At 35.0% G+C, this 12,939-nt stretch overlaps 1 protein-coding gene across 2 annotated transcripts in view; it reads left to right on the top strand.

The window, feature by feature from the left end:
• Positions 1-6,621: 6,621 nt before the first annotated feature.
• The window catches only part of LOC107443501 (phosphatidylinositol-3,5-bisphosphate 3-phosphatase MTMR14), a 43,526-nt gene continuing 37,208 nt past the window's right edge, over positions 6,622-12,939 (top strand). Inside the window, exon 1 of one of the 2 annotated variants that reach the window (XM_043042980.3) lies at positions 6,622-7,166. In XM_043042980.3, coding sequence (XP_042898914.2) covers positions 6,831-7,166 — 336 coding nt within the window. In that variant the 5' untranslated portion in view covers positions 6,622-6,830. The remainder of the gene's footprint in view (positions 7,167-12,939) is intronic. The other variant, XM_087154272.1, reaches the window with a different exon arrangement.

The raw sequence follows: 12,939 nt of genomic DNA, 5'->3' as shown, positions 1-12,939 counted from the left end.
GACTACTAGTACTGGACCGTCGTTGAACAGCCAATTTTGGGTTTACAACTACTGATGTTCAGCTCCGTATCCTAGTGTTGTTGAATGTTGTAATGTAACTCCGTAATGTTGAACCCAATCCAGAAGATAAGGGAACTTCTGGATCAAGTATTGGGAGAAATTTTGTCTTCGTGGAGGATTTTTTGATGGAACTAACCCGCATTTGCATTACATGGAGAGGAAAACCACAAAGACTTTCCACCGTTACTCTGACTGTAAGGGGACTTTAACCCATGATCCGTCCACCACTGACGATATTTTACGTCTGCGCTGTGGTCGGTGCGAGCCGGGGGCGTAATTCGTATCGACCAGTCATCGCTAGGATTCGAACCCAGTTCACCTCATTGGAAGGAGAACGCTCTATCCCCTGAGTCACCATGACTTTATTAGTATTTATTTTCAAAATCCTTGGAAAGAGTGAATAAAAAAAAAGTATGCGCACTAGGGGTCACAAATTAATACCGTAATTTCGAAGATACGCCACCCTGTGATATACACAGCACAAAATTTTACTGCTTGCTCGATCGCAGAGATAACGCATCTGCTACAGACAAGTTATATATAAAATAAATGATTAAACTTTTAAATAATTATGAAATACATTATAAATTAATATATGCTATCTTATTTAAAATCAGAAAGTACTTATTTCGATAATTTTCATCATAACTTTTCAAATGTATGTAAAATTTTACCATGTGCAATTGTACGCAATTCAAATGGAACACAATCGCAAAAGCATTACGTTCATATATACTAATTTAAAATACTCTAATTTTATGTAAACCAAGTGGTTAAGAGCCATGTAATAATGTATCAAAATACAATAAATTGATAAAAAAGAATATTACTAGGTTCAAAATTGTACCATATAAACAATTGCGATTGCATCACATCGGTTCGTGATTTTATTATTAAATCAAATAATTAAACAGCTGAAAATACTTACAATAATTCAAAAAAGTAATAATAATAATTAAATAAAATGAAATTAATCTTGTTTTGAGCAAAATTGGACTACCAAAACAATGACAAACGCATCCTGTTTCTTTTTACTAATTTTAAATTCCTAATATTTTAACCTATCAAACGATAAACAGCTCAAAACCTTTTAAAATAATTAATAAAAATAGATGTAAGAGATAAACAAGTAATCTAGTTTTGTTCAAAATTGCCATTAAAGCATGAAATGATTACGAACGCATTTCTTTTATAATTGAATTAGAATATCCCAGTTATAAATAAATCCGATGATTAAAAAGCTGAAAATTGTTTAAAATAAACATTAAATATAGAATAAATAAAGCAGTTCACGCATTCTTTTATCCACGTGCTCATTATGTTGCATAATTTTACTCGAACATCTCGAAACTTCCGAGAGTAAAAATAATAAAGTTGACCTTCATTTGTAAGTGGGGATAAACTTAACCTTCAAGAATGGTTTGTACATTTTTCTTCTTTTTTTTCTTTTCTTCATACCTACAGCCTACCTAGCTAGATGGTTATGAACCATGTAGATCAGGGGTGTCAAACTCAAAAGCTAACTTGGGCCAAATAAACAATGCTTAACTTTAGGTGGGCCGCAAAAAAAAAAAAAAAAAAAAAAATCAGTGTTCATAGAAACAAATATTTTTATTCTGAATAGTACATTGTAATAAACATATATAAAGTAAAATTATTGTTTGATATTTGACATCTCTTCTCTGCTACTATCTTTCCTATTTCGGGAGAAATTATATTTGCCGAGACTACTTTCAAAATTGACCCAACGTGAGCGTTATTAATACGGTTTCGGGCAGGAGATTTATTTCCATTCATAACAGAAAATAATTGCACTGATAAGTACCTCCATACATGGAAATAATTTCGGATGCGAATTTTTGAGTATTTTCAAACCTAGCAGATAAATATTTGTAAAATTCAGGCACACTCACTTCAATGAATTTTGCCTTCAAATTTGAGACGCACTGAATCTCAATCACTTCCATTTGCATATTACTGGGTACTGAGTCTATATTTATTGAGAAAATCGAAGAAAACAAACAAAATTTGTCTTCAAAGAATTAAAATCTTTAAACCTTTGTCCTTGTGGATGAACAGTACGGAGGAACAATCCCGCAGTGGACTGAACGTTAAGACACGGTTCCCAGCAGATCACCGAAGTCAAGCATCACTGGCTACGGCCAGTGTGCGGGTGGGTGACCACTTGGATCAGTCTGCGTAGGGATCGAGGGTGTGCGGCATTGGTCCTCGTTAAACTGTGCTACCGTGAAGTGCTCGACTTCGCGCGCAGGTCGTCGGGCTACCGAAGCGGGGGTGCCATCCCCTCCGCAGAGGATCAAAATTGTGATGGCATGTCTTCGGATCATCCTCCGGGATGTTTCCCAGACCGTCGCCAATAGCCCATTGTGCAGATCTAGTGCGACGTAAATTAACAACAACAACAATTACATTTTCGCGCGTACAATTTAATATGATCCGTATAGTTTATATATAAAGTATATTGTAATTTTATATGCTACTTTCCTTTCTAATTAACATTTCTATTTTATTTTTACTTTTCGTCGGATATATTGACTGGGCCGCAAAAATATTAATCTCGGGCAGCGAGTTTGACACCTCTGATGTAGATGGTTGAGGGACAGGAATTCATCAACGGCTTCTTCGGATTAGGGTCTGTTGCGCTATTATTACATTTTCAAATTGTTGTTAACTTGCATTGTTAATTCTTTAAATTATTATTGAGACTAAGTTATTAAATTAGATCGCTGCAAAAGATAAAAAAGAGGAAGAGTAATATTGAAATTTTGGACAATCAATTCAACAAAATAGAATGTTGAAGTAAAAAAAAAAAAAAAAGTATAGGCCGCCCCATCAGATACGCCGCACATACCGTAATTTAATGTTTAAAATCATAAACGCCGCTCCCGTATCTCCGCGAAATTACGGTATTTATTGAGAAAAAAGCAAAACTGCTACCGAAGTCTGATGATTACATTTCCGTAGAAAACGGAACTGAAAATATCAAAACCAGTTAGATTGCTTGATGGAACTCTGAGTTTGTTTCAGTTCCTCTGTTATTTTCAACAATAAAATAGATTATGATTTTTTTTTGTGTCTCAACTTCATTGGTAATGGTTTGTCAAATTGATAGTGTTTTTGCTTTATTTGAGACACTATAAATTTGAGATTTTTAATATTGCGTTTTTTACCTTATTCTGTACAAGGGAAATATATAAACCATCCCGTAGGGAATGACTAATATAAGCCACTGTGGTATACTCGGTAGGAATTTAAAAAAAATGGCACAAGCTTTAACGTAATTAGCATGGTCAACATCCATAATTTCTGTCGTATGCATAGCTTGAAATTTTCGCTCTTCTCAAACATAAATTGCACATTATATTTAGACTGTTTCAAAAAATGGCTTTGGAATAAGTATAATACGCTAACACGTTGAATGCCATGGGGGTCACCGGTGACCAGCACTGAGTTTGTTCGTAGCACCACGGGGGTGACCGGTGAAGCCAAGATTATTAGAAACACAATTCGAGTAAATTTTTAATGCTTTTAAATTCTTTTATATTATTATCGTTACTATAATGGTTTAATGAAATTAATGCAATACATAAAATCATTTTGGCCAGACGGGCAAGCCATGTAAAATTAGCGTGGCATTCAACGTGTTAACTAATGAATTAAAACTTGATTTTTTTAACTTTTTCAGTTTGTTTCATATAAAAATTCGGTTAAGAAAAGAAACTTTGTCGATTATTTTTGTTGCTATTTTCGAGCTGTTCAGGGTCTTTTCCGTCTTGCTACATAAGGCCTTTCAGCCATGTTGCTGTTATGTGGTGCATACCTTCACATTGATATAATTCACTTTGTCTTGAAGAACAACGTATTTGAAAGAGAACTTAAACTTTTAGAGTGATAGTTTAAAATTTAATTGAAAATCTTGGTATTTACAATTGAAAGTAATATGTTATAGTAGTAGTTTTGTGATAATGTTGTATTTTAACTGCTGGGTCCCGCAGTGGACTGATCGTTAAGACACGGTTCCTACCGGATCACCGAAGTCAAGCATCACTGGCTGTGGTCAGTGTGCAAGTGGGTGACCACTTGGATCAGTCTGCGTAGGGACCGAGGGTGTGCGGTATTGGTCCTCGTTAAACTGTGCTACCGTAAAGTGCTCGACTTCGCGCGCAGGTCGTCGGGCTACCGAAGCGGGGGTGCCATCCCCTCCGCAGAGGATCAAAATTGTGATGGCATGTCTTCGGATCATCCTCCGGGATGTTTCCCAGACCGTCGCCAATAGCCCATTGTGCAGCTCTAGTGCGACGTAAATTAACAACAACAACCAGTTAAATGAGCAACGACGGTTTTACAAACATTTATTTTAAAGTGGTTGCGCAAATCGACGCATCCAGTTAAAAGAGCTAAGAAAAAAAAAAGGAAAATTAAAGTCTTAAAAATATACATTATGCAACATCGCTTGATTAATTAGCATATAATATGCACTTTAAGTAAATTTCTAATTTCATACATATATTTTGTGAGTAGAACAATGCATAGGAAGTTTAATGGATTTAAAAAAAAATCAACATTAGCTAATCAGTTCGGGAGTAACTTGTATCAAAAAATACCATGCGGGTGGCTCTACAGGCTACAGAAATGAAACTACAGAGTTAAAATATAGCATGTCGATTGTTTATGAACTTAATATAAATTTTTCTTTTTTCGAAAATCAAATTTTTTTGTAGCAATTTTAAGCTTTTTTTTTTGTTTTATGTTGCATTTCGTTTTGTTGAGGCAAAATTATTGGAATTTTGAACTTGAAATTACGAAGTTGTATAAAAAATGTACAAAATAGTACGATGGAATCGTTCGCACCCATCTTATACATTTAAAATATACAAAGGTTTCTAGAGTTTTAAGATGCATATATTTGTCTCATCTCATATGAGTGCCTTCATGAAAACAATATTTATTTATTTAGAAATTAAGGCAATTTTTTTTATCATGGCTTCTTTACATTTGCAGGTTTGTGTGCTCAACTAAGGTTTATGAATTTTTATAAAGTCTAAGAACAAATAGCACAATACAGAAAAGGATAGCACGGAGATACATTCACTGTAACAGTGCGATTCGAACCTGCTACCTCCACGCTTACGCTCAGTGTTTGACGGAGCATACCACTTAGCCAAGGAGGCATTATAAGAGAGACAAAATATATTACATATAATATATTAATGGCATTATAAGCGATGTTTTTTTTCTAGTTAAAAATTTAAAACTGTTCTTTCTCTTAAAATAGAAAGGTTGTAATTCATACTAAAAAAATTTTACTTTTAGATCAAAATTTTTACCCAGAATGAGTATTAATCCAATACCTAGAATATCCCGAAATCATAACAATCCAATTCTTAAGTGCACGCATCCATGTATCTTGTTTGTAAATACTTAAACAGGCAAGCATTGAAACAAATCTATGGATTTCAATGTCATAACGTCCAGCAGATCGTAAAGACATGATTCCTAGCAGATCTCCAAAGCCAAGCATTACAGGCTGCGGTTAGTGTGTGGGTGGGTGACCACTTTGATCAGACTGCTAAGGGACCGAGGGGGTGTGGTATTGGTCCTCATTAAACTTTTCTACCGTAAAGTGCTCTACTTCGTGCGCAGGTCGTCGTTCTACCGAAGCGGAGGTGCCATCTCTTCTGCAGAGGATCAAAATTGGGATGGCATGTCTTAGGATCATCCTCAGGGATATTTTACAGACCGTCGTCAATATGCTTCTACGCAGCTAATAGCATAGTGCGTTGTAAATAAACAACAACAATCCTTTCTTAGTCTTTCTTATAATTAAGTGCTTGCAATTGCTAAGGTTTTTCATTAACTTCAGGACAGAAATCTGAAACTTTTGTATCACTCCCGATTTTTACTTCCTAGGATGGCTCACGGCTTACCAGGTTTTTTTTTTAATTTAACTACAAAGCGCTAATTTTCGGAGAAGCTGAATCATTCACCTGATATCATGAAATAAGTTTAAAACCAACAAGTTCGAAGTCTTAGTAATTGGGCAGCCTGTTCTGTTATCATATCGAACCACAGCATTGTTCTAATATCACAATCAAACGGGCCGGGCTAGCCTGGCTGTTAGGGCATTGAGCCCATGTCCGATAAGTCGTGAGTTTGATCTTCGCTGACCGAAGACTCCCCGTGTACAAAATGGTGACTAGTGCAAGCCAAATTTGTCTAGGTCACAAAGTCCTACAAGTCTCCTTAACAAATCAATACTTCTGAGGGTACTGGATTGGAGATTGGTCGTGATCTGGTTCTGGTCTCAATTACGATCTGTCGGAGGAATGGATGGTATTTGTATATGTCCTTCCTGTAAAACGGGATCATTCTCAGGTATGTTTCCTAGACCGTCGCCACTAGCCCATTGTAAAGCTCTAGTGCGACGTAAATGAAAGTACCAAGTATTACAATGAAACACTTGTGTGCTACTCGATTATAAATACTGAGGTTATTATGTGAGTTCGAAATACGAACCTATTACCTCTTTTGCTGCCATCCGGGACATTAGTCACTCGGCCACCTTGGCTCTTTTTATTACAGATTCGATTCAAATTCAGAAAAATTTCAGAATCATAATCAATGAATCATTTAAACCTGTCTCTGTTATAGTCACTGGTTTGCTGTTAGTTGTGGTGAGAACAACTTGTGTAACGAAGGTTTTTACCTGACCAGAAGCATTCTTTTAATTTTTTAATTCGATTTTAACTATGGCCCTCGGTCACGTGGACGCTCTCGCTTACATCTCCGCGAAAATTATGGCAGACGATGAAGAAAGAAAAACACGTGCGGCCGCTGCCGAAAAGCGAGTTGCTAGTTATTACTTGAAGGAAAAATACAGTGACAGCGAGTCTTCTTCTAACAGAGAAGAATTACAGTACGTACTTAGTTGTCTGAAGTATACTGTCAAAGACTACAGGGACGAAGAGTGCGAGGAAGATTGGAAGGTGGTGTCAAACTGTGATTTGAAACCTCGCGTGGAGGATATTAAAGTTTTAGTGAAAAGAGCCATTTCTAACCATTATTCAGCAGTAAAAGACAATGTGGTAAGTCTCACTTTTACTCTATTTTGACTTGACAGAGTATTGTGGAAATATTTATAATAATTATAGGATCATGTTAAAATCACAAAATTTTTTCTGTTCAAGAGTATATTTTTACAGAGTATTGTGGAATAATTATAGGGTTATGTTAAAATCACTAAATTTTTCCTGTTCAAGAGTATATTTTAAGAGTATTGTGGAATAATTATAGGGTTATGTTAAAATCACTAAATTTTTCCTGTTTAAGAGTATTTTCAGTGTCCTTTGCTTACAATGGGATACCTGCAAGTGACGTAGTGTGGGTATCTTGATTCGGATTCTTTATTGAAACGTGGCATTTGTTTACGTTAGTAACTGTTCTTTCCATTCTGTTTCGAGTAAGCCAAGCCCGTCAAATATTAATTTTTTTAAGTGACACATTCTAAATTCTTTCAGATTCTTTCTCAAAGATTTACATTTTTTGTCTATATATTTACAGACTTAACACAAAGGCAGGCGTGAAGCCATGTGGAACATTAATTAATCTAAGTTACCAGGTACACGAAAATATATATATCGCGTTTACAATAAATACAAAAACAAATAAATCTAAGTTAAGTAAAAGGAGTAAACGAGAAATTATATTTCAACTAATTCGATGTGCGATGCGGCTGTGTATTTAGATTATTGTTAACATTCTAACTTATGTAGAGAAACTTAGGTCAACTTTAATACGCCATTTTGCTGATAAAGATTAGCTGGCGCTAACATCAGGTCACATGTGTGAGTATGGGAGGTCTTCTTGAAGTGCTCGTACCCAATCGAATATAATGGTCGAAATTTTAAATGAAAAGCAATGGTGTATTTTATTACCAAGTCCATAACAGAACGATTCATGTTTGGCAAATATTTTTTCCACGACAGTAGATTTAAGTTAAAAGTTGAAATATACTTATGTGGTGTGTAATAAGCTGTGGGAAATCGTGGTAATAAAGAAGGGGGAAAAGTGAGGAGAGTGGGTAAATCTCGTAACTTTGAGACTCCAATTTCAGTTTCAACTAGTATAAATAAGGTGGCTCTCAACGGAAAAATATGTTTGGTAAGCAGTTGCCTGACGTTTTTTATTCACTAAGAAATATTTTTGATATTCACCGAAAATAACTGGCATTTTCTCAAAGGTTAATTTTAATTACCTTTTGAGTGTGACTTTAACAAGTTCACTGACAAGGGTTACTAAGAAATTTATTTAGTGATAAATTGAGTTAGAATGGGGTCACACAACGAAAAATGAGAAATTTTTGTGCCTTACGCCACTCTGTGCGACGTAGTTTGCAATGACATTTTTACCGCCTGGACTGACAATTACAAAAGCTTTCTTTTAATCAATGAAATATCCTTTATCCAAAAACTGCTTCTCTCACTGTAGCCACACATGACCGTTCAAAAAAAAAAAAAAAAAAAAAAAAAAAAAAGAAAAATCTTAAAACTTACAAAAATTCGTGTATTTTAAGAACGCGAAGACTAAAACAGTTTGATGTTAAATTGCATGCGAAACATGTATGAGGCTGACAAATCGGATTTTGATTCGATTGGTAAAGAATTACCTATCTGAGAAATGCAAGCTCATGACGCGTTCCTGTTTTTGTTGACATAATAGTGTGTAGAAGCATTATCTTACTGGCGAATGTTGCTGTGAATTAGCGAGTTAAAAGATTTTTATTGCTTTAAAACAGTTTTATTTCAGCGAAATTTAATTCAAACGAAAGTTTAAAGTACAATCAAAATATGCATTTATTTTTTGTGGGACGTTGGCGTATTTTTGACGTTTTTTTTATAAATTTCAAATTTGGGCTAGTGCGACCGTTTATGAACACTTTAAAACTTTTCTGAAATTTTTTTAAAGAAATTTCAGACTACAACTATACGAAATGTTAAACATTTTTAAATTTCGACCCAAAATTTTTTGAACTACGCTTTTGTAATGAACTAGTAGTATTCTTGAGTTTATAGTTGCAAAAATACTATAAAATTTCACAATATAAAACTTAAACATTTTGGATTATTCTTCTGAGCTTTTTAAAATCAGTGATTAATAAAATTACGTTTGGTTTAAAAAAAAGACACTTTATTTTAGACTTTAACTAACTAAAACATTATCACACAAAGTTTACTAAACACAACTTACTAAAACGAAAAACTGAACTTAATCACCACCCTTATTTAATTTTAATCCTTGTGAAAAGCAAAGCATGCGTAAGGGTTCGTAAATTAGTATTTAAGTGAAGAATTTTTTTTTTATAAATTGTGTCTGAACACTGAGGAAGAAACGTCGAAACTATTTTTTTTTAAAAATATTTTATAAGTCGTTGAGCAGCAGACACAATTTCTTGGGTTTACGACTATTAATGTTAAACTCCGTTGCATTGCAATTTTGAACCCAACACAGAAGACAAGAGGAATCCTGGATTAAGTGTTGGGAGAAATGGGAGTGTTGGGCGTTCGTGGAGGGCTTTTTGATGGAACTAACCCGCATTTGCGTTACATGGAGAAGACTGCGAGAACCCTCCACGGTTAGTCTGAGTGCAAGGGGACTCTAAGCCACGATCCGTCTACCACTGAGGATATTTCACGTCACTGTGGTCTGTGCAATCCTGTTGCGGAATTCATATCAACCAACCATCGCTATGATTCGAACCCGGGTCAGAAGGCGAACGTTCTATTCCCCAAAACCAGTGATTTTATTTTATATTGTTAAACAGCCGACCCAATTTTGGGTTTACGACTACTAATATTTACCTCCGTATTTCAACTCCCAGAGTCCCGTGTTCAACTTGCAAAGGTTCGATTTGTTATGGCAGCATGGAGGGCTTTGTAACCAGACAGATTTAACGTGCACCAACCACAATATACTACACGGGATGTCTTCTGGCTGCCGGAAAAACCTGTGATTGTCTAATGAAATTTGGAGATATTTCTAACAATAAATTTAACTTTTTGTTTCCTCCATTAAATAGATTTTGATGTTTCCAGTTCCGCCTTCGATTGCGATTTGCAAGATTTCGATAGTTTTTTCCTACCTTTATTAAGAGACTTTTTAACGAAAATTCTATTTTACTTCCATAATTTAAAGTATATAAAAGTGATTTCAGGCAAACCTAGAGTGAACTATTAAGTTTCAATTGCGGAAAGTTTCAATATGTGAAAATGCAAGCAACTTAATGGAAGAGAACTTTATTGGGTAATCCTAAGTTATCCTCTCCTTTATAAGTTATCTTTTGTTTCCATTCTGATATTCTATTTCTAATGGCAGGCACTAAACTCGCGTTATTTTGTCTCGGAAGATGCTGGCTTCGAACCCGCAACCGTTGGCTTCGCAGTCTGGCACGCCAATTGCTTGGCCACCTGATTCTGATAGTTTTAAAACCTCTTTTCGGTATTTGAAACTTCACCGCTTTCTCTAGAGGTTTGGTTGAACTCACTCTATCTGTACTTTAAGTTACGGAGATGAAAGAGATTTAGTGATGAAAAGTTTCTCCCATTGTATAGCGTCCTCCTAATTTGAGAATATGTATTCTTCTTGTTTCTATTTCTATCAGATTCTAAAAGTATTATGGGTGGTTTTTACGGAGATATTTAGCTGTGTAAAATTGCGTAGCAAAAAATTATACAAATGTATAATAATCATACGATAGTGAGAGCTCCGACACAGACGCGGTGGCTCAGGATAAGCACTCTCCTCCGAATGAGGTAAACTAGGTTCAAATTCCAGAGATGTCTGGTCTTTACGAATTCGGCCCCCGGCTCTCACCTACCTCTCATCTACTGACTTATAAATATGCTCAGTGGTAGATAGGTCCTGGGTTATTCTCCTTGCTGTTAGGCTAAACCTTGGGAGGTTCCCGTGGTTTTCCTCTCCATTTAACGCAAATGCGGGTTAGTTTCCTCAAAAAGTCCTCGACAAAGACAAATTTCTCCTAATACTTTAGCCAGGAGTTCCTTGTCTTCTGGATTGGGTTCAAAACTAGAAGGCTATGGAGGTGAACATTGGTAATCGTTAACTTAAAATTTGGTGGTTGTTCAACGACGGTTATAAAATTATAAAATATAGATAAATTATTATAAGCTGCGGAAAGATTTTGAGACGTTTGCTCCTGCTTAACTATCTCCTGGATAAATTATTTCAAAAGAGCAAGTTACTTAGCAAGTTTGACTCTGCAGGCTTGACTGGGCAAGTTTGTAAAAATCGGTTCATTCACACAGGAGCAAAATTTATTTAAATATCAATGAATTTAAAATCACTCGCAAGAAGGTCGAATTATTTCGATACTATTGAATATTGCGGCAGATCTTAATTTCCCAGGTTTAGGTTTTGTTAAACTTATTCTTTTTGAAGCTCTTTAAATAGTTATGTAATACTCTTCGTAAATAAGCGGCTCAAGATTAAGCGATTTCCCCTACTAACCAAATTTTTCTTTTCTCAGTTACCATGGTTCAGCAATTTGGCTTTATTCTTTTGGCAGTATGTTTCAGTAAGAAATTAAATTTTTTCACTTGGAGGGGGGAGCGACATTTTCCTAAAGCAGAAGCATGGTAAGGGGAAAAGTGGAGGAAATCTCTAACATTGAAACTCTTTATTTACGAAAAGTATAAGCATTTCACTTTTAAACCTGATTTTTAGACACCTCGAATCTCTATGGGTTTCCAACTTATAAGTGCCCGATCGCCACAATCGAAAACACTTGTACTCCGTAGTAAGTTAAGACCATAGTGTTATAGGATTTAAGTATTCATCCGCGACTGCATATAGCTCAGTTTTAATTCGTTGTCAAATTATGCAAATATGCTTTCGAAAACAATATAAAAAGCGATTAAAGGTTAAACACGTTGGATAGAAACTTAATTCAAGCAATCTTACAATATATATCATAGAAATATTCAAAAAAGGTTAGTTTCTTATTCTTGCTGGAATCCTAGACGTGGCGGCATATTTCGATAAATAAGTAAAACTTTCGCTTTTGAAAAGAAAACAATTATATGACGTTGCAAGAGGATTTGATGTGATTGGCCACTAAAAATGTCGCATCCTCTGACACGCTCTTAACAAATCAAACGCGAGACAACTAATTTTTACTTTTGGTTTGCTGTAGAAAAAAAATCGTCTGCAAGAAACAATATTCTTTTATCAATTTCATTAAATTCGAGCAAGACATTTGTTACGATTTTTAGATATCCTTGTTAATTGATTATTCAATAAGTTTTTGTTTGTTTTTTCTTTTTAAGAGCAATATCACAACATAAATACGTAACAATATATGATTTTGGTAGTATTATAAATAAAGATGCTATCTACTTGCAAAACATAATTAAGCGTATTCAAAATATGCTTTTAGTGCTTGAGTTAACGGAGCTCGTACATGCAGACCGTCACCATAATGTATCGAAAGTCTATGTATTTTGCAATGCGGCTTTATATCGTAGTTTTTGATTAAAATTCTAAGCAGAAAAATCGCACACTTTTGCAAAAGTACGTCCTCCCGAACATGAAGGTGAACTTCCGGCTAAATTCTTGCTGATTTGGAAATTTTTTGTTCATGAATTTGAAGAAATTTTCTTTGAGTTAGTGAATAGAGGAAAAACTGGAATAAAAGAAGTAGTAATTTTCATGGAAACTGCGAAAATGGGATTTATTCAGCATTGAAAAGTTTGTAAAACAGATAGACCATCACATGAACTCTTTAGAAACTAAAATCATTAATAAACATATTTTCTCACCAGCCGCTAAGAGATTAACCCGAAA

Source organism: Parasteatoda tepidariorum, chromosome 10, assembly GCF_982258835.1.
Source record: "Parasteatoda tepidariorum strain Cologne lab strain chromosome 10, Ptep-v5.0, whole genome shotgun sequence".
In the NCBI taxonomy this organism is placed as follows: Eukaryota; Metazoa; Arthropoda; class Arachnida; order Araneae; family Theridiidae; genus Parasteatoda; species Parasteatoda tepidariorum.
The sequence above is the reverse complement of the archived record's forward strand: the minus strand, read 5'-3'. Positions and strand labels throughout refer to the sequence as shown.